The sequence below is a fragment of the Neofelis nebulosa genome, chromosome 14, assembly GCF_028018385.1.
Source record: "Neofelis nebulosa isolate mNeoNeb1 chromosome 14, mNeoNeb1.pri, whole genome shotgun sequence".
In the NCBI taxonomy this organism is placed as follows: Eukaryota; Metazoa; Chordata; class Mammalia; order Carnivora; family Felidae; genus Neofelis; species Neofelis nebulosa.
In genome coordinates, this window is record NC_080795.1 from 7,743,626 (window position 1) to 7,764,280 (window position 20,655).

Consider the following 20,655-nt stretch of genomic DNA (forward strand, 5'->3'; position numbering starts at 1 on the left):
CCGCCACGTTTACCATATTGTTTCCTCACATCTTACTTGCCAAATTCTTACTGCCAATTGTCCTATGACAATTATCCCTGGGGTATTAAAAACAGTTGAGCACACAGATTGCCGAACAAATGGGATAAGGAAAGAATTATGTCCGTCATTTTAGAGAAAGGTGTTCCCCCTTTCCTGACTCATCCCCACGAGCCACTCTGTACTGTCACCACCTCTGTGATGTCAGCACCTCCATTAAGGGAACTCTCCAGTCTTAGGAAGGTCCTCTGCTTTCTTCCTGCTGAATTGACATCACAGTCTTCAAAAGTCTGGCCTCTGGAGCCTTTTAGCAATCCCGTCTCGGGAATTAGGTGCTTGGGGTGAGGCTGTGATGAACTCTAGACTAAACCAGCCACTGTAAGCTTGGAGTCAGCAAACATCTTATGTTCTCATCTCAGCATCTTGCCACACGGGGCACAACCGATGGCCTCAGTGGAAAGTGAAACCTGACGGCTCACGACACAAAGATCTCCTATGCACAAACACTGAAATATTTCAGACCCACTCCATCCAGACCCACAGTTCTTTTGTTCCCCTCTCTTTCCACAGCACTATATTTTATGTTATCGAATTCTGCCAAGATTCTGCATAAATGAATAAGTAAATAATAAAGTTATAATAACAACAATGTAAACAGTAATGAAGTATGTTAACGAGATTGCGACATGATTGCATTTGGACCCAAACAGCTATAAGAATTCAATGGTGATGGTAAAATCGATCCCTATAATGTATGTCTGCTTGAGGACACTCCAGACAGGACCCCAGAGCCACCCAGGATCACAGCACACCCTGAACTATAACAAGGTGTCCTCGGTTGGCCCCCTCATTCTCTTTTCTTCCCACTTGGCCACTCAATGGATGTGATTCATCAGATGCCCCAGGCCTATGGATTTTTTGGTTAACTTCTAAAACCATACATGTCCATAAGTCTGCTAAAGTCAAGGATATAAAAACTGCAAAGCATTATATTTTCAAAAGAATAAAACACACGCACACACACACACACACACACGGAACTTTCTTCGCTTGTCATAAAATCAATCCAGCAGAGCTTAACATGAAGGTTCTGATTCCATCATAATCACTGTTTCCTGAGGAGTGAGAACCAATGTTCTGTTACCCTATGTCTTCTAAATATCGTTAATAATTTCTGCCAGTAGTCTCTTAATCATTGGAAGGCTTGAATTTAAGCTATACCATGTAGGGTGTTGTATGGAAACCAATTTGACAATAAATTTCATACTTTAAAAAAAAAGTTATACCATGTCACTAGCATGCTATATTTTCTCCAAGCCACTCTTCTCCATTTTAACACATATTTTACTATGAAAATATTAGTATATTAGAACTCTAAGAATCATTTGGGGAGAAATGCATCGTTCTGAGGGCCTAACACCTGGTAGGAGGTGTTAAGAATGAGTAAAGGAACTTCCTTTCAAGTTCAACAACTTTCTTTCCTGTTTCAGCTGAATGTACCATGTGTCCCAAGAGGCCCTGACTGGGATGCCCGTTCTAGGGGAAACTATTTTGTAGAGAAAACAACTCTGTTCTCTCCTACTCTAGATTTGAAAAAATATGTGAAGAGTGCCTATTTATACATTAACTACCTGAGAGGTACGTGTGAAAATTAAACAACACAGGGGCGCCCGGGTGGCTCAGTCTGTTGAGCCTCCGACTTGGGCTCAGGTCATGATCTGGCGGTCCGTGAGTTCGAGCCCCGCGTCGGGCTCTGTGCCGACAGCTCAGAGCCTGGAACCTGCTTCGATTCTGTGTCTCCCTTTCTCTCTCTGCCCCTAACCCACTCGCATTCTTTCTCTGTCTCTCTCAAAAATCAATGAACATTAAAAGACAATTTTTTTTAAACAACACAAAAATAACCCTGTCTCACATGTAAGGTTTACTTTCACAGAACAATACAAATAATTAAGAAGTTTTTTGAGATGCCAAGTAAGTGCGATTTTACTGGGTATAAAATCCTCGCCCTGCGAGGATGTTCTGTACCATAACACACAGTAGTACCTGCGTGCTGTTCTGTGAGGACCCACGTTAATTCTCCTTTTCTGAACAGGAGATAGAGGTGACAGGAACACAGCTTGGGGGTCAAATATATGCAGAGAAATGCAAACCCTCGTTAGTTGGAGAGGCAAGTGTTGCCCTTGGGGGAAAAAAGTAAGTGTAGGAAATGAAGAAAAGGTTCTGGACTTCTTGTCCCTGTCAAGGGTTTCCTGGGAGATCCTGAGCGCACTCCCCTGTCTTTCTTACCGCAGATATTCTTCTCAGGCATCTGAGAGGCTGGCTGCAGACACGCCCCTTGGTTTGGGAGAGATGACGCACCCAGGGCTGGGTGACAACATAGAGCAGGGTGGGTGTGAGGAGGTGTCTCCGCAGTGTGAGGTGACACCTCATCCTGATCCCCTGGGGGGAGGGGGTAGGAGGAGCAGCCCAGACTGTCCTCTGATAGCTGTGACCCCTAGTGTTTGTCAAGTGCAAGGTCATCCAGTTCATTCTTTCACCTGTCACACACACCGCCCCCCCTACGCCCCTGCCCCTTTGGGTGATGGATGGGAAATAGAACCTGATTTTAAAACAATCGCCACTAGGAAAATCTTCCACCATGGGCATATAGGCCAGGACTTTTAGTCATCTTGACTGTTGTTCAGCATAAATTGAGGCCTGGTATTCCGGTGGTTTTTTTTTAAAAAAAAAAAAAAAAAAGGTGCTGTGGTGTGCCCTTATTGCTTAACATATCTACCAAAGAGCTTCTTCTTTTAAAAAAAATTTTAATGTTTATTTATTTTTGAGAGAGAGACAGAGTGCAAGCGGGGGAGGGGCAGAGAGAGAGGGAGACCCAGAATCCGAAGCAGGCTCCAGGCTCCGAGCTGGCAGCACAGAGCCCGACGCGGGACTTAAACTCGCACACCGTGAGATCATGACCTGAGCCGAAGTCGGATGCTTAACCGACTGAGCCACCCAGGCGCCCCTCCACGAAAGAGCTTCTTAAGACAAGAAGCCATACTATTTTGTTACTTCTCAGCGTCTAGTGTTGAGATGTGCGTACATGTGTGTATATATACACCTGTATGTGTGTGTGTGTGTGTGTGCGTGTGCTGTAAATGTATACACATTCCTAGTGTAAAGCTTTGTAGCCAAGCCACAGGAAACTACCACTTGCTGGAATTACTGTTTATTCATGTTGTTTCTTTAAAACTCTTCTGCACAGATTTTGCTCTGCATTTTTCAGGTGGTAGAAATAACAGCGCTTAGCGAAACCATTTAATGTGCTGAGAGATACAAAAATAATTCCGTATTAGAATATGTAGGCACAGTACCCTCATAGCTAGTCATGACTTCTGATTCCGCTCGCGACATACCGGTAGTGAGCACTTGATCAAACATTATTTAAGGACTGAAGTATTCATTCGGATATGAACTGTCTGAAACAACAGTTACACACAGCTCCTTTCCGCACAGATGATTGAAAGATCTCAGTCACGCTACGTGTCAGATTGAACGCATTTATAATGCTTGACATGACGAATGTGTGGACTTTCCCCTCTCCCCACCCCCACGTCGATTGCTTTTTGCCACGTTATCTTTAGGTCTGAGTTGGCCATGTGGGAGGCTGAGACGCTAGCCCAGGTTGCTCTTTGCACTTGGAAACTGACGAGAAGGAGCTGAGCATTTCAGCTCAGTGGGAAGCCCCCGAAAACCACCGGACGTGAATTGGTGTCCATGTGTGTTGTAGAGGGGCTGGGTTATACGTGGGTGCCTAGGGGTGCAGCATGGTGGGAGTCAGGTAGATGCGTTGCTGTGCACAGCCTCAAGAAAGCTGAGGAAATTACAAAATCCAGCTATTATTGGTGGACCGACATTATGTTGATAAAGCCGGTGCAGAATTCCTGGTGACCTTTTGTGATGTTAAGGAAAACTGTGTCTTCTCTTAGCACACTTCCCCAGGCAACAAATAAGAAGAATGAGCCTCCCAGAAAATGAATCAGTCCTACAGTAAGAGCGGCAAATGTCATCTGAGCGTATTTACCTCGAGGAGCAGGCAGAACACGTTGGTATTTCAGAGTGGGCTTTTATTGGGAACATCTCCCATCAGCACTAATGAGAGCTGTGGAGTTAAAGCCACTGCTCTTCCGTGCGTAGGGCATGTTTCATCCTCAAGGCTAAAGCTTTGAACCTTTTTTTTACCTCTTACATGAAACGCTTTGGTAATTAGGCTAAATTTTTAACTATAAACATGGCTTTCTATGAATCCTCCCTGCCGTGTGTATGAATATCTAAAAAGTATTGAGGCTTTCATTACTATGCACTTCCCTGGTCACCATTGCCCCTTTCAGAGATACCTTTCTTTTATCAACACAGCAAAGCCAAATCCTAAGAAGAAAAAGCTTAGTGAGTCCCTCCACTCCCCTTGTGGACCCCCACCGGGATTCCTTTGATACTCAGAAGGTCTAGGAATTGTCTCGCTTTGCAGTAGAGTGGCACTCTTTTTCATCTGCCCCTCTGGAAAACCAGCCAAAGGCCAAATCCAATGTGGTGGAAATACTCCCAAGAATAAAATGCCTAAGGAAAACGAGAAGAGCTGAAGACAAAAAACTACCTTCAGTTACTAGGGTTAAAAAGATGAGCATTCTGGAAGAATTCAGAGCATCAAAAAGATGAACATTCTAGAAGAATCCAGAGCATCAATAACCTTGGAGAGCAGCAACCTTCCTATCGTGAACCAGGCACGTGTGTAAGACACATCCTCCATTCAACCCTCACAGCAGCCTGTCAGGAAGTTCAAGCCCCACGTCGGGCTCTGCGCTGACAGATCAGAGTCTGGAGCCCGCTTCGGATTTTGCATTTCCGTCTCTGTTTGCCCCTCCCGCATTCATGCTCGCTCTCTCTTTCTCTTTTTCTCTCAAAAATAAATACTAAAAAAAATTTTAAAGCAAACAAAAAACACCACCATGGAAGAGCAAACTTGACAATTTTCCTTCATTTTCAAGGAATACAACTGCTTTTCCTTGGAACACAAGCCCTTAGTCACATTGTTCTAAACTTCTGTAGAAAAGGGACTCCTGGGTCTACTTCTCTGTATGTACTTCTCAGTCTCCTATGTAGTTTACTAGATAGAAAACATAATGAAGGCTAGCCTGGCTTCTTTAAACAACTCAACATCTTTATCCATTTGTTGGAATTGAATGATAAATGTCACCAGACTTCCTTTGCTTTCTGCACTGATGGTTTGTCTCTAGAACAGGTGACATTAGCAGTTAGTAGAGGGCTATCTGGGGCTTTTTGTCAACATGGATGGAATTTCCTGTCCTGAGAAGTAAATTATCACAGAAGCAGATCTCCCTGAAGTCAAAGCTCCTGCCGTATGTGCTGCGGGTGTACAATGTGGAATTCCATGATGGTGGTCAAATGTTGAGCAAAAGTTGAAAAGCTGAAGACTTCTCTTGGGGGCTTATTTTACAGCTGGAAGGCAGGAGTCAACAGAGCCCATATCGGAGGTAGCAATGGCAGAGGGGAAAGAATATGACATTGAAACACAAATTTATGTTTTCATCCCCCACTCACCTGGGGCAAATTTTTCTTACCGTGTTGTGAGGAATAAATGGGAAGATGTGTGACTCATAGTCCATGTTTCTCTTCTATTTCAACCTCTCCTTCTGGTAGCAGATGAAAAATAAGTCACAAAAAATCATATGACCAAAGTATGTTATACAATTAACACATTGGCAAGATGGAAGAAATCCGATTGTGGTTGCAAAACCTTTTTATTCTCGCCATTTTTCAGAGCACAGACTTGAGAAAAACCCAAGCTGACATTTCCTCATGACCAAGTTATGGACATGACACTCCTGATGGCTATCACAGCTGATTTAGAGAAAGGAGAACACTATCCCGATACTACATAATATTCATAACAGGGGGACTATTAGTTAAATATCATAAACTGTTGTGTCCTTCCAACCAGAAGCAAAAATTGATGTGACATAGGCTATTTACCAATCTCATCGAAGTAACTAATTATAAAGAAATACAATTTGAGGTTTTCTCCCCCCCAATTCAATTGAGCACACATTTGTGAACGCTTGCATGAACAAAAATAGTGCTGAATGGAATCCAACATAGAAGCAAATAATCTTAATACAGTGAGATACCCGCAGTATTAAAGGTAGGCACGAAGTCAGGTGCAGGGAAGGATTCTTGGTTGCAGGTCACCGAGGAAGGTATTCTGAGGGGAGATGTATTACCAGAGTTTTAAACCACAAACTTTAAGTTTCCTTAGTGGAGAAAAGAGGGAAGGCCATTCCAAGAAAACGTAACGTAACATGAATGTGCAAAATACTTCCAGGTGAAGGGAACTACATATGCAAACGCATTTATTATCGCGACATAGGGCTTTCCCCACCCCCATCTTTCTGCCTTTACATATACAGCTCATTTGGCCTTAAAATTATTTTGTTTTGTTTTTACTATTCTGGGTTTGTAGGTATTTCAACTCTGTATGTGCATTATTGGAAGATTAGATTTTTGTGTCCTATTATATGAAACTCCCGAAGGCCAGATTACCTGTTCGTTGTGTTCCTTAGGAACAAACCTACCACCGCCATCAGGTTAACTGAGAGCTCCCGGTGCTACCAAACAAAACAAAGCAAAACAAAACAAATGTTTCATTGCGCCAGAAGAGTTCAGTCCCCATGGGCCACGGACCAGGGAGATCCGTTTGTGGCTTTTTAGCCTGTGGCTGGAGAGCTTAGAGGATGCATAATCTCCTCCACAGGTGAAAACTGGCAGTGGAAGAACTCCTGGAGGCATTTGTGGGAGCTTTACTGCATTTGTCAATGCCATGGGGGTCCTGGATTTTAACCTTCTGTGATAATCGCAAGAAGGTTGAGCATTGAAATCATTCATTTGTTCACTCAACATGCAGAGGGTGTCGGTGCCCTCTTCACCGTTATCCAGTTCTGACGCCTTTTTACCATCAATGCCATTGGCAGTCTAGTGAAAATCCGAGTCTTCTCACGCCCAGATGATCGCAATAGTCTTCCAGCTGATGTCCCTCTCTACCCCCTTGCCCCCCTGCCCTCTCCTTTTCACACAATAAGCAATTTTGTTAAAATGTAAGTCAGATTTCTCACTCTTTTGCTCAAAACTGGACAGTGGCTGCCACCCCCCCCCCCCTTACAGAAAAATACAAAATTGCAAACATTGCATGTATTTAATACATATTCATTGAAGGAATAAAATGCCGTGAAGTAAATTGAGTGCCTATTAATCATGAGAAACTGAGCTAGACGTAGGGGCACAAAAACAGTGACATTCTTTTCTCTCCAGGGGTTTATATTTGGGATGTGAGATGAACTCACACATGAACAAATACAAAATAATGGTAATTACTCTGGTCAAAAGTCCGCCTAAATATAGTTGGGGTACAAACAGTGGAACGGCTTCCTGGGTGGTCACAGAGGGTGAGGGAATGATGATATTCGACTCATAAAACAATAGAAAGTCCAGGGTGTTAAAGGGTGTGGAGAGACTTTCCAGGCAAGAGAAACATAGGAACAAAGGTATTGAGGCGTGAATTTATAGCCAAGGAGCAGAAGTGATTGAATATGGCAGGACACAGGATATAGGAAGGGGGGGGGGGTGAAGGGTACAAAAGCCAAAAGCTAGGCTAGAAGGGATAAACTAAAAGCCTTAACTGTCTGTAACTGCTTGAGTTCACTGTATATTTTCTAGGCAATGGGGAGTCACTGAGGTTTTTAAGATGGCAAAAATTTGGGGGTGCCTGTGTGGCTCAGTTGGTCAAGCTTCCGACTCTTGATTTCGCCTCAGGTCATGATCTCAACATTCGTGTGATTGAGCCCCATGTCGGGCTCTGTGCTGACAGCACGCAGCCTGCTTTGGATTCTCTCTTCGTCTCTCTCTGCCCCTCCCCGACTCACACGCGCACTCTCCCTCAAAATAAATAAATAAACACGAAAAAAGATTCTTAAAAAGATGGCAGAATTTGATTCAGTTTCTACACCTAGAAGCACGGTGATGGGTCCACTAGAGAATCCAAAGTTGATTAAAAGTAAGAACTAACTTTTACTGAATGCCTACTATTTACCAGGCTCTGTGCTAAGACCTTCGTGGTTACTTCATTTCCTTCTCAGATCAGCCTATGCAATTGGTGCTGTTCTCTTCCGCCTTTAGAGATGGAAAGGCTGAGGCAGAAAGATGTCAAATCTAAGGTCATACTGTGGTAGGTTACAGAACCAAAACAGAAACCCAGAGACTCAGACTCTAGGAAACAGAGGAGAACATACATTAAGGAGATAGCATTCCAGAACATAGTCTATTATCATATATAACGGGTAAGGGAGGGGTAGTAGCCTCATATGACCCCTAGGCTTGTAGCTTGGATGACTGAATATATGGCAGTATAGATTATTATGTATGAGATGGCACAAATTTAGAAGAAAAGCTAATCAAGCATTTTGAATATATTTGTTTTTATATGCCTATTGGAAACCTGGAAAGCAGATGGACATACAGGTTGGATTTCAGGGGAGGGCTGGAGTGGGAGATGCAGATTTGGAACAGAGGAGGAGAGGTCATAGGGTAAACAGGATCAAAATCAAGAGAAGAGTGCTATTGGTTGAATTGTGTCCCCCTAGAAGATGTTGAAGTCCTAACATCCTCTATGTGAGCATGTGATCTTATTTGAAAACACTACGAGGTTTTGCAGATGATCAAGTTAAGGTGAGGTCATTAGGGTGGGTCCTAATCCAATACGACTGCGCGCTTATAAAAGGAGAAATTTCGACTGAGACATGGAGGAGACCATGTGAGGAGACCATCACCATGTGATGAAAGCAGAGAGTGGGGTGATGCATCCACAATCCAAGGAACACCACAGAGTTCCAGGAAACCACCAGAAACTAAGGGAGAGGCAGGCAACAGAGTCTTCTTCACAGTCTCAGAAGGAACCAACCCTACCAACAGCTTGATCTTGGCTTTCTAGCCTCCAGAACTGGGAGACAATACATTTCTGTGGTTTAAGCTACCAGTTTGTGGGGCTTTGTTAAAGCCCTAAGGAAGTAATACACGCAGGGAGAGCACGGGAGAGTGAGTGATTATTGGTGGTCGCTGGACAGATCTGGTCAGTTCAAAAATGAGTTTGCCAGTCCGTGAAGCAAGAAAGGCACTCCAAGAAAAGAATGAGCTTGTGAAAAGCACATGGAAATCTGAGAAAGGGGGTGCCAGCGCGTTGCACCAGGCTGATCACAAGCAGCAGCTGTGGAGAGGTAAGAACACAGGGATCTGCTCATGAAAGTCCCTGTGAGCAGTGCTCTACAAACTTCATCTTATACTTGATAGAGAGCAATCCGAGGCCCCAGGGAATGATTAAATCTGCTTTTGTGTCTTAAAATGCTCTTGCTCTGTAAATGCAGTGGCAGTGGCAGCATAGTTTTTGAATCTACCAAAACGATCCCATTAAAATAAGCAGAGCAAAACTGAAGTTTTATTGCAATACCCGCAATAAAGCTCAGGGCTGAGATACCCCCGTCATTACCAAGGGACAAATTCGGGACAGTTCGTAAGAGCCATGTGGTATCGGCAACTATGTAGGAAGAGGCAGAGGGAAGACCTTAGGAACAGGAGAACCTCCAAATCCCCAACAGCCACTCACTGGAATATCCAGTCTTACAGGAGAGGAAGAAAGGCCTAGAAGTGTGTTCTCAGTGATCCAGTGCAAGGATGAGTCCAAGGGGACCATAACGCAATTAAATGTGATGCTACTGGAGCAGTCTCATTACCCACAGACTGCAGACCCTTCCAAGACAAGGCTCCACACTAAGGAGAATCTGCTGGGAATAGATTCCAACTGAGCAGGACAAGGACAGCCACCAGAAATGAACGAGAAGGCCCAGATGGAAAGGAAGGGTCACAGAAACAAAGGCAGCTGATGTCAGAAAGTTGACAAGTTCTTCCTTCGTGAGAACAGCAGAGGAATGAGCTCTGGAGCTATGAAACCAGCCAAACTATCCTGGCCCATTGACCCCTCCTAAAACTACATAAAAACTAAGGTAACTCATTAAACTTAGCAATGAGAAAAAGATCAAAACTATTATAAGGAAATGAAAATAGGAAATATGATGATGTTCCTGCAGATAATGAAAGCATACCAGGAAAAAAACACATGTGGAAAACAGATAAAAACCCTAAGCAAATATTTCAAAATGAGTTGAAATAAATTAACAGAATTATAAAAACTATGAAAGATGTAAATCCGAATTAGAAAAGCATCAGAAATAAATAGAAAGAAGTTAAGATTTGACAAGAAAGATGATATAACCCAATATAGAATTCTCATTTTTTTGAAAGCAGCTGAAAAATGAAAACTCAACTACAAGGAGTAAGACACTATCCAAACACCATAGTTAGCAGATAAATCGAAGGTCAAAATGAGGAAAAAATGAAATCATTAAGTAATTTGAGATTAAAAGAGTTCAGGGAAGTTGGTTGATGCAGAAGATAAGGAAGATACAATATAACTAAATAGGAGTCCTCAAAGAAGGAAACCAAAGTAATGGAGAATAAATAAATAAATCTCAATACTATAAATCAAGACTTGAAACTACATAATGAAGAGTATATGTACCACATTCCAGAGAAACTTGTGCAGAATATTCAGTATCAAGATACATTTTAATAAAACTATAGGTTTTCAAAGGGAAACAAAAAATTCTTCGGATATCCAAACAACAAGCTCAGGTAGTTTATAAGAGAAAGAGTATAAGATTTTTATCAGACTTCCATTACAACAGTTTATGCTAGTAAACAGGAAATTAACAGATTTGATGGACTTAAATAAATAAATTGCAGATCTTGGGTCTTGTATGGAATAGGCATAGGTTTTACAGCCAAGAAAACTGACCCTCCAGTGAAAAGGTTGTCCCAGCTGTTCTGCTTTTGTACTTCACTGCTGTATCCCTCCCATCCTCCCCTCTTGGTACCAGAGAATCTTTGCATTGGGTAGGCTCTTTCACCGACTCTAAAAATGGGCACCCATTTTCATTTCAAATTGTGAGATTTTAGGAAACTTATTCCCACACAAGGCCAGATTCATAGGCACATGCTGTTGTAAATATGCAAGAACTCAAACACTATTGTCCCTATGCACCCTTCTTAAGTGATCTACTAGAGAATAAGCTTCAGTCAACCAAACATACTGCAAAGACACTGATCTAACAACTGGAGAAGTATTCTAGCCAACAACAACAACAACAAACAACAACAAAATTACAGTGATATGAATAGCCAAGGCAAACTTGAAAATGAAAAGCAAAACTGAAGGCATCATGATTCTGGACTTCAAGTTATATTACAAAGGTGTAGTCAAGACAGTATGGTACTGGCACAAAAATAGACACATAGATCTATGGAACAAAATAGAAAACCCAGAAATAAACCCACAGCTATATGGTCAATTAATCTTCCACAAATCAGGAAAGAATGTGCAATGGGATAAAAGACAGTCTCTTCAACAACTGGTGTTGGGACAATTGGACAGAAACATCCAAAACAATGAAACTGGACCACTTTCTTACACCATACACAAAGACAGATTCAAAATGGATTAAAGACCTAAATGTGAGGCATGAAACAATAAAAATCCTACAGGAGAACACAGGCAGTAATTAATGTCTTTGCCATTGGCCATATCAACTTCTTTCTAACTATGTCTCTTGAGGCAAAGGAAACAAAAGCAAAAATAAACTATTGTGACTTCATCAAAATAAAAAGCTTCTGTACGGCGAGGAAAACCATCAGCAAAACTAAAGGCAATCTACAGAATGGGAGAAGATATTTGCAAATGACGTATCTGATAAAGGGTTAGTATCCAAAATATATAAAGAACTTATAAAAGTCAATACCCAAAAAACACATAGTCCAATTAAAAAAATGGGCAGAAGACACAAATAGCCACTTTTCCAAAGAAGACATAGAGATGACCAATAGACACATGAAAAGATGCTCAACACCACTCATCATCAGCGAAATACAAATCAAAACCACAATGAGATATCACCTCACACCTGTCAGAATAGCTAAAGTCAACAACACAAGAAACAACAGGTGTTGGCAAGGATGCGGAGAAAGAGGACTTCTCTTGCACTGTCGGTGGGACTGCAAACTGGTACAGCTACTCTGGAAAATAATATGGAGGTTCCTCAAAAAGCTAAAAACAGAACTACCTTGTGATGCAGCAATTGCATTACTAGGTACTTACCCAAAGAATACGAAACTACTGATTCAAAGGGATACTTACACCCCAATGTTCATAGCAGCATTATCTACAATGGCCAAGTTATGGAAACAGCCCAAGTGTCCATTGACTGATGAATGAATAAGGAAACGGTGGTATGTTTATACAATGGACTATTACTCAGCCATTAAAAAGCATGAGATCTTCCCATGTGCAACCATGTGGCTGGAACCAGAGAATATTATGCTAAGTGAAATAAGTCAGTCAGAGAAAGACAAACTATATGATTTCACTCGTATGTGAAACTTAAGAAACAACCCCAAAAAATGAGCAAAGGGGAAACAAAAGAGAGAAAGAGGCAAACCAAGAAACAGACTCTTAACTATAGAGAGCAGACTAATGGTTACTAGAAAGGATGAGTTAATTAGGTGATGGGGAGTAAGAAGGGCACTGGCTGTGATGAGCCCCAGCTATGTATGGAAGTGTTGAATTACTATATTGTAAACCTGAAACTAAGATTACACTGTATGTTCATTAACTGGAATTTCAATAAAAACTTAAAAAAATTTTAAGGGTGATAGACTCAGATATCACTGTTTCGCAACCCTAATGAATGAAGAGATCTTGGAAACGATCAACAGTGGATGATGGTGTCATAAAGGAGAACAGCAGGGTCTCCTCAAGAAAGTACTCAACCCCACCTGCTAAAAACGATCAAACTTGAATCTGATCAACACTAACTACCTCACTGAAGAAAACAAAAAGGACAGCTATGTTAACCACACCTCATGAATGCAATCATCAAGATCAAGGCAGTGAAAAATATGCAGGAAATGAAAAAACAATGGAAGAGGAATCCGTGGCACAAAAGAGACTTATGATACATGTCAAATAATCATCACACAGGGGTCTTATTCGGATTGTATTTCAAACAAACTGTAAAGAAATTATGATAATCAGCAAAACGTGAAAACCAAGTATTTGACAATACTAAATTATCCTTATTTGTAATGTAATAGCGGTATTGCATTTATGCATGTAAATTACCTTTAATAAAATGTTTACAGATGAAATAACATGATGCCTGGGATTTGCCTCCAGATAATCTGGTGGCAGGGAGTCAGTGGAGGTATTAATGACAAATGACGTGTGTGTTGTGCATACACGTATCGACAATCGCTTGATCCGGGTGGCTCAATACACGATTTTTTTTTCTCCTTTTGTACATGTTTGAAATTTTCAATAATAAAACTTTCTTTAAATTTTTTAAGACATTTATTTATTTTTGAAAGACAGAGAGAGACAGAGCACGAGCAGAGGAGGGGCAGAGAGAGAGGGAGACACCGGATCCGAACAGAATCCGAAGCAGGCTCCAGGCTCTGAGCTGTTAGCCCAGAGCCGGACGTGGGGCTCGAACTCACGAACCGTGAGATGGTGACCTGACTTTCGCGAAGTCGGACGCTTAACCGACCGAGCCACCCAGGCGCCCCAATAAAACGTTTTTTAAAAAGACATCAGGAGGGTTTACAAGCACATACACTTTAATACTTCAGGCTTGCGTGGAGCCCTAGGAAAAATCCATCTCCTGAATACCATTGAGCCCATAGGGAAACTGACCAGAAAGAATGTGTGTAGATTGTCAAAGTAGCAAACCCTTTCTACACCCGCGTTTCCAACACATTTCACCCCCCTCTTCATTTTGCAAGTCAGTGGAATACCTTGCACGAGCACAAAGATTGCAGTGACTTCTCAAAGTGAACTTTGAAGAATAAGGGTACTTGTTCAATGGTCAACTTCGGACGTGAAATTAACAAGCCACCAAAGTCATTGTTTCACGTGTCCTTGCACATTGTGATTTGCAGAAAAGAAAAACAGCCCGGGTGTTTGAATTATAAATTGCCACTCATGTCTTTCTTATTCTCCATGTTTTCTTTCTAGATATTTCCACACCATATACTTAGGTATTCGAAGCCGGCAGAGTGGGGAGAATGACAGATGGAGGTTTTACTGGAAAATGGTGTATGAGTATGCAGATGTGAGTATGCTGCATTTGCTAGCCACCTTTCTGGAAAGTGCTCCACAGCTGGTCCTGCAGCTCTGCATTATCGTACAGACTCATAGCTTACAGGCCCTCCAAGGTAAGGGCTTGCAATTTGGTTTCTGAATTTGGGGAAAGATTGGCTACTTGTGTCACAATCCGAGGAACTGTTCTAATATGCTGTGTTGACAGAGGCCACGGTCCTCCCTGTTAGAAGTCTGCTACTTGACGCGAGAATTTGTGAATGATGCACATTTTCTGCTTCACAATTACTTGTTACGGCTAATTTACAGAAAAACAGTTCTGGTTTGCCTTCCAGCTGCCCTCTGAGTAGGGAAAGAGCTTGTATGATTTGACATGTGGTCAGTATGAAAATAGTCAGCGGAGTTTTTCTGTCTTGTATGGTAGAATGATTTCCAAAAATTTGGGGGGAAGACGGCCTAGCTCTCTCTCTCTCTTTCTGATAATATTTATAACATATTTGAATATTAGGGTAATCTCCATAATTTCCTTTTGACATTAAGAAACAGAGAGGCAGAGAGATTAAAAGGAAATGGTAAAGGTGGCCGTAATATTGTTTTCAAATCATTGGGAAAAACCTGTTGTCAATATTTAACAATAGATTGTTTGTACACTGAGTTTTATGAAACGAATATCAGACTAATATTTTTGTCTTGCTGTCTTGTTTGATAATCTCATCAGTAAGACTAACACTTATAACAGATCTGCCCTGACGTTTCCTTAGGATCTGGTACTCAAATCTTTTCTAGCAGCAAGAAGATTCAGACAGACCAGTGAGCACATAAGCGACTAAATGGCTGGATGGAGGTTGGCTAGGTAGCCCCTTTCTAAACGAGGGGTGTCCTGGTAATTTGTCAATTCTGTAACTAAACAGATGCTGTGGAACAGTGAACATGTTATAATGTGCTTGTTTTGTTTCAATCTCATTAGCGCCTTTGCTGTGACTTCCTCCACATCTATACATGTTGCCGTCCTGTTCTGGGCCACGCTCTAACTTCAGATTTGATCTGGCTGGTGTGGGGAATCTCTGTAATGTCCTGATCACTTCTTATAGCAATGGGCACGTTGGTTTGGACTGAGCGCTTTAATTGGCAAGGGGTGGGGGGGGGCATATTAGAGGAAAAGAAAAATGGACAGGGTAATGGTAGATGGGGGCCCATTTCTTTGTGAATGTCTGGCCCACTCTGGCTCCGCATTAGAAGAGCTTCGGTCCAAGAAGCTTGAGAAAAAGGTCAAAGAGATCCATAGGGTGTGATTCTCAAATGCTAGAAAGCACATTGGAGGAAAGAGAACGTGGTGTGTTAGTATGAAAACAGATGAGAAAGCAAGACGCGTAAGTTAGCTGCAGACGGACGACTTTCTTTAGTGGTGAAAGGCCACAAGCTACAGAAAGACGATCTGGCTTTGGTTAACTCACTTTTTTGGGAGACCGCGTGCAAGTCACTTAATGTCTCGGGGCCCCTGCTTCTCAAATGTAAAGGTCCCAAATGAAACTAGATGATCTCCAAACTCCTCGGAGCTCTATTCCGTCTCCGTATCAGTGAATGTCCAGGAACCTCACAGGGCCAGGTTTATATGCATTAGGAAATGGTGTGTAAATGAGGACATCAGTATAAAGGGCAACATCAAACTAAATCTCTATCCAGGAATCTGGTACTTATCTCCAGAACAACTCGACAATCTCTTAGTGTCGTTACACAAGAGAGAAACCCAGGCATGAAGGTGGAGGGTTGCAAGCTGCCTCGCACTGGCCCTAGATTACTGGATGTCCCTATAATTTTCTAAAAGATTTGGAAAATCATAGAGGAGCTTTGATCCTAAAGATGATGAACGAGGGCAAGAAAGAGGTGAGAGAGGGCCTAAGAAAATGAGATCACTTCAGCTCGAGAGTTTTACAGGGAAAAAAAAAAAAAGTAGAGAAAAAGCAATCCTTAGTTTTTCTCCCGTTATTCATTCTCAACATAGGAATCAAAATTTCTGTTTCTCAGAGTTGTGGCTCTTCACTGACACCTGGTGTCCCCAGCTCATCTGCTAAGCTCACATTTGCATGAGGCTTGCTTTGAGAGCCAGACCTCGTCCTTGGCCAAGGCGAGCCATGCTGTGAAACTTGGAAAGCTCTAGGGGAAATATGTTCTGTAGCGCTCCCAAGGTGGTCAAAAGACTTGGCTGATTCAAAGATCACCAGGATCAACACAAGTCATGGAGCACGAGATAAGGCATTAGCCTTCGAGGGGGATCCTAGTGTTGCATTTTTTTAAACAAGGGAGGTGGGCAGAAAGTCATGTTAAAAGACCAAACAGTGGAAATACCTGACACCCAACAACAAGCGCAAAACCTCCAGCAAATGAAGTTGAGCGCAGGCCCCACTATCTAAATCATTTTGCATTTTAAAGAGAAATCTGTCTTCAGAGAGAGCTCCCAAATTCACCCCTCTGCTGATAGGTGATCCCGCTTGAAATGAACCAGCTTGTAAATTAAATGATGTGAATACATTACAGGAACAGAGCTTTTTCCCCTCTAGGAAAAGAAACACAAATGTGATAGAAGCTAGTCTGGCATATATTTTCATATGTATTTATGGTGGAAGATTCTTGGGATTTTATAGGTAAAAACAATATTCTGTAGTGAATGCAAATAATCAGTGGCACGAGCCCTCTGAAGTATTTGCAAAGAGCTCGGAATTAAAATCTTTAAAAAATTCTTATTTAGTGGGTAGAGAGTGGTCCTACGTCTGCAAGTCCTTCTTGTACGCGACTGTCTAGAATTATTATTTTTTTAGGATAGAAATCTCAATTTCAACCATCTACTACTCTCCAAAGGTCTCTCTTTTAAAAACCAATAAGAAAGGCAAGCAAAAAATACGACACGTTAAAACTGATGCTTAAAGGTTGTATTCTCCTTATGTAAGTTGGCATAGCCCTGAAACACTGTGAGCTGTCGAAATTCCTTTCTCAGCATTCCTTACTTATTGAATAATTAAGTCAGAGATACCTCATCATACTGGAGGCTGACAGGCTCAGTGGTGAGCCATGCAAGTAGAGTATAATTATTTCTCCGTTTGCACTGTCCCGGGAAGACACTTTGGCTCCTGTCCTGAGACCAGGAATCAGAGTAGGGCAGAAGTTTGAACATGAACATCCGGTCTTTTCGCTCCGCACGGTCACCTTAAACGGAACTGCTGCTCTTCATAGAAACTAGAATTTCCCTCGGGATATCTATCTCTGAAGTATAAGAAATACTCAAGAAGGTCCAATTGTACATGCATAGCTTAGATGGCGTATAGTGCCTGGGGCCACTTAGAACAGCATCCTGTGCTTGGAGTTTCCAGCATGCATCTTGTTATGATTTTCCAGTCCAATTTCATATCACCTGCCAGGAGAGGAAGAGACAGAGAGATTAGAGAGATTAGAGGAAGGGAGAGAGGGAGGGAGAGAAGGAGGGAGGAAGGAAGGAAGGAAGGAAGGAAGGAAGGAAGGAAGGAAGGAAGGAAGGAAGGAAGGAAGGTGGGAAGGAGGGAAGGAGGGAAGGAAGGAGGGAGGGAAAGGAGGAAGGACAGGGATGGAGAAAGAGAGAGAGAAGTAGAAAGACTGCCTGGAAAGCCGAGATGGGCAATGGTGTACCGATTAGTCCCCATTTGAGGACACTGCTCTTGGTGTTAAAGATGTGAGATGTGGCCCAACGCCTGCCTGTCCTCTTTTTAAGCAACGTCTCAAACCCATCCAGGGCCGTTGATTGTGTCTAGGTGGTACATGCAGGGGTAGAAGGTTGACTGTCTACCTTCTATAGAAAGAAGCTGCCCTACCTGACCTTTTGGCAAGCTAGGCTTAGAGGGTCTCTAAGTCACTTTTAGTGTTGTGAGTGCAATTCTCCGAACGCTCGGTTTGGGTTGTGTGCGGACCCAGCCTCCCATAATTGGCAGAGAAGCTATTGATTCAAGTACAAACAAGCGTCCCCAGGTCTTTGCTAGCTCGATGCCATGCTCCATGGGGTCAAAGGGTGTGCTCCGTGGAGCAGCCCGGGGAATGCTGTGCAGGGTCATGGCACACGATGTTTTCTTGACAGGGAGTGTGTGTGTGTAAGCCACAGCTCAGGCTGGTGCGTCCCGGTCGCCTAGCCCTGGCGGCCAGGTGCGCATGGCCACCAGTGAAGGCATCGTGCAGAAAAGTGATTCCTTGAAAGGAACCATCTAGGCAAACCAAGAGAAATCAGGCCTTCACTAGATGCAAGTGGGTGCCAATCCGCGAACCCAAACGTTTCCCCTTTTTCCAGCTGGCTGAGGCTCTTCGTTTCCAGTTTCCACCTTTACTTGTCATTATGAGAAGATCCCATTTTACACTCTACGTGCACTTGGCTGTGATGTGCGGAGTGAGTGACAAATAAATGCCCTCCCACAGGCCATGTGTCCAGGACAGCTTTGTCGAGCAAGAAGGACACCGACGCCTACTTCGATCCTGGTTTCTTCATATCCAAAACCCCACGTGTTGCCCCCTTTTTCCAACAGTTTATCCCGAAGGCTTCGTGAAAGGGAGGGAGGAAAGGGGGGGCTGGGAGAAGTGCTTACTGATCCATTTCCTCTCTTGCCTCCCGTGAGATCACGGGGGAAGTCACAAGTTAAGGGGCTGTCCTCAAACATCCAGCACTGCCCCCAGAAAACTGAGGCAACCGAGACATCCCTGAAGTGTGAAACACACCTCATTTGCCACGTCCTGATGGGGACCTTCGAGACCGAAATCGTGGGATGCCCAGTCGTTCAACTCCACGTAAAGGTAGAGCCACACCCGGCTCCCTTTGCACGGTTCAGGTCAGAGGAGAAACCCAGCTACCTCAGGCCTCCTCCTCTGCCAGATGACTGTCTCCACATGTGCCTGGCTCTACCTCTGCCTTCGGGGGAGGGGAAGCACAGGCAAGAGTGCCAGCCTGTGAGTGGGACTGTGTCCCACATCCCTTTAGATCTGTCTGCTCTGCAGTTGCTATTTTCATTAGTTAATTAACACATTTATCGAATGTCTCTTATGTGCATGATGGTGTGTGAAGCCCCACAAAACTTGTCCTAAAAAAAGTTCATGTTTTATTAAAAGTGTATACTGTGACATTATAAACAGCGTGACAAAATATATTTCGAAGCACCTAATTTATCTGGGTGTGTGCTAGAATGTTCTATTCTCTCGACGGGATGCTTTAAATGAGGGGAGCGCTTGACCGTGTCTGGCTCACCCGCCCCCACTGAGGGCCCACTGAGCCTCTGCTTGAGTCGTTGTTCATCATAGGACAGTTCTGATGGCATCACAGAAACTGTCGGAAAAGGGCCTTCTCGGGCCTCTAGCCCATCGCTCTACCTGACACATGAATTTCTGATCAATTCCACCTTCGCTCCCTACGTTCAGTCTCAGGGTCCACCCTCTCACCAGGAGGGCTACTCGTTATAAGTCTGAGAGGCAGAAGCTCTCCTCGCCACCTCTGAACAAGCAGTACCCCATCCCCTCTGTGGAATGTTCTTCCCAGTGCCCTTAGTGCATTGGATGTTCACGCCAAGCAGGTTACTTTCAGTCCATGGGCACAGTTGTCTCCTGGAGTTGAGCTGAACACGTCACAGGAGTCATTGTGGGTTTCTGAAGCTGTTTGTTGAACTTCTTCCCCGTTCTTGTGACCCCTTAGCCTAATTAGATAGCATAGAAACTAGATGAAATCTGCATGTGCAAAAGAGAGGTGTTTCCGTGCAAGCTATGCTGACAGTTTCAGGAAAAGCAGAGAGCAGCCCAGAGCAGGGGAGTGCTTTCCCAACCACGGAGTCTCAAAGCATCGGGACGCCGCTCCTGTCACCTGTTGTCTGGCCCCCCAGAGGTGGTGGGTGCCGCACTGAGTGTGGCGGGTCCCAAGGGCCGCACCCTGGCCACTGCCCCCACCCCCTGCAGTGTGCTGTGCGTGCCCATAGCCGTCTGCCCTCCTTTGCACAGTGCTTGCCAAGAGCCGCGTGCACATGCCTCAAACGTCCCCCCAGACACTCTGTGTATCTCTGAACGTTAGCTGCAGGTTTTTTGGTGTGGTTTTGGTTTTTTGGGTTTTTGGGTTTGGGTTTTTTTTTTTTTCTTTTTTGTTTTTTGAGATGATTTGTCAGTTACAGTAATCAGGAATGCAGACCACGTTAGACATCCCGGAAGAAGAGATTCAAATCAGGCTGTCTACTCCATGGAGGCTGAGAAGCTGAGAGGACAAAAAGGCAGATGTCATAAAAGTAAGAGATTCCTAACGAAGGGGTGAAGCTCCCAACCCTAGAGCCAGAGGCATGAAGGAA

The 20,655-nt window shown here is 43.4% G+C and overlaps 1 protein-coding gene across 2 annotated transcripts in view; it reads left to right on the forward strand.

The window, feature by feature from the left end:
- Positions 1 to 20,655, forward strand: part of XKR4 (XK related 4) — a 431,927-nt gene that overhangs the window by 249,287 nt on the left and 161,985 nt on the right. For both annotated transcript variants that reach the window (XR_009253618.1, XM_058699586.1), the window contains exon 2: positions 14,243 to 14,442. Coding sequence is in view for 1 of the 2 variants with exons in the window: in XM_058699586.1 (XP_058555569.1) it covers positions 14,243 to 14,442 (200 nt within the window). In the remaining variant the exon portion in view is untranslated. The remainder of the gene's footprint in view (positions 1 to 14,242; positions 14,443 to 20,655) is intronic.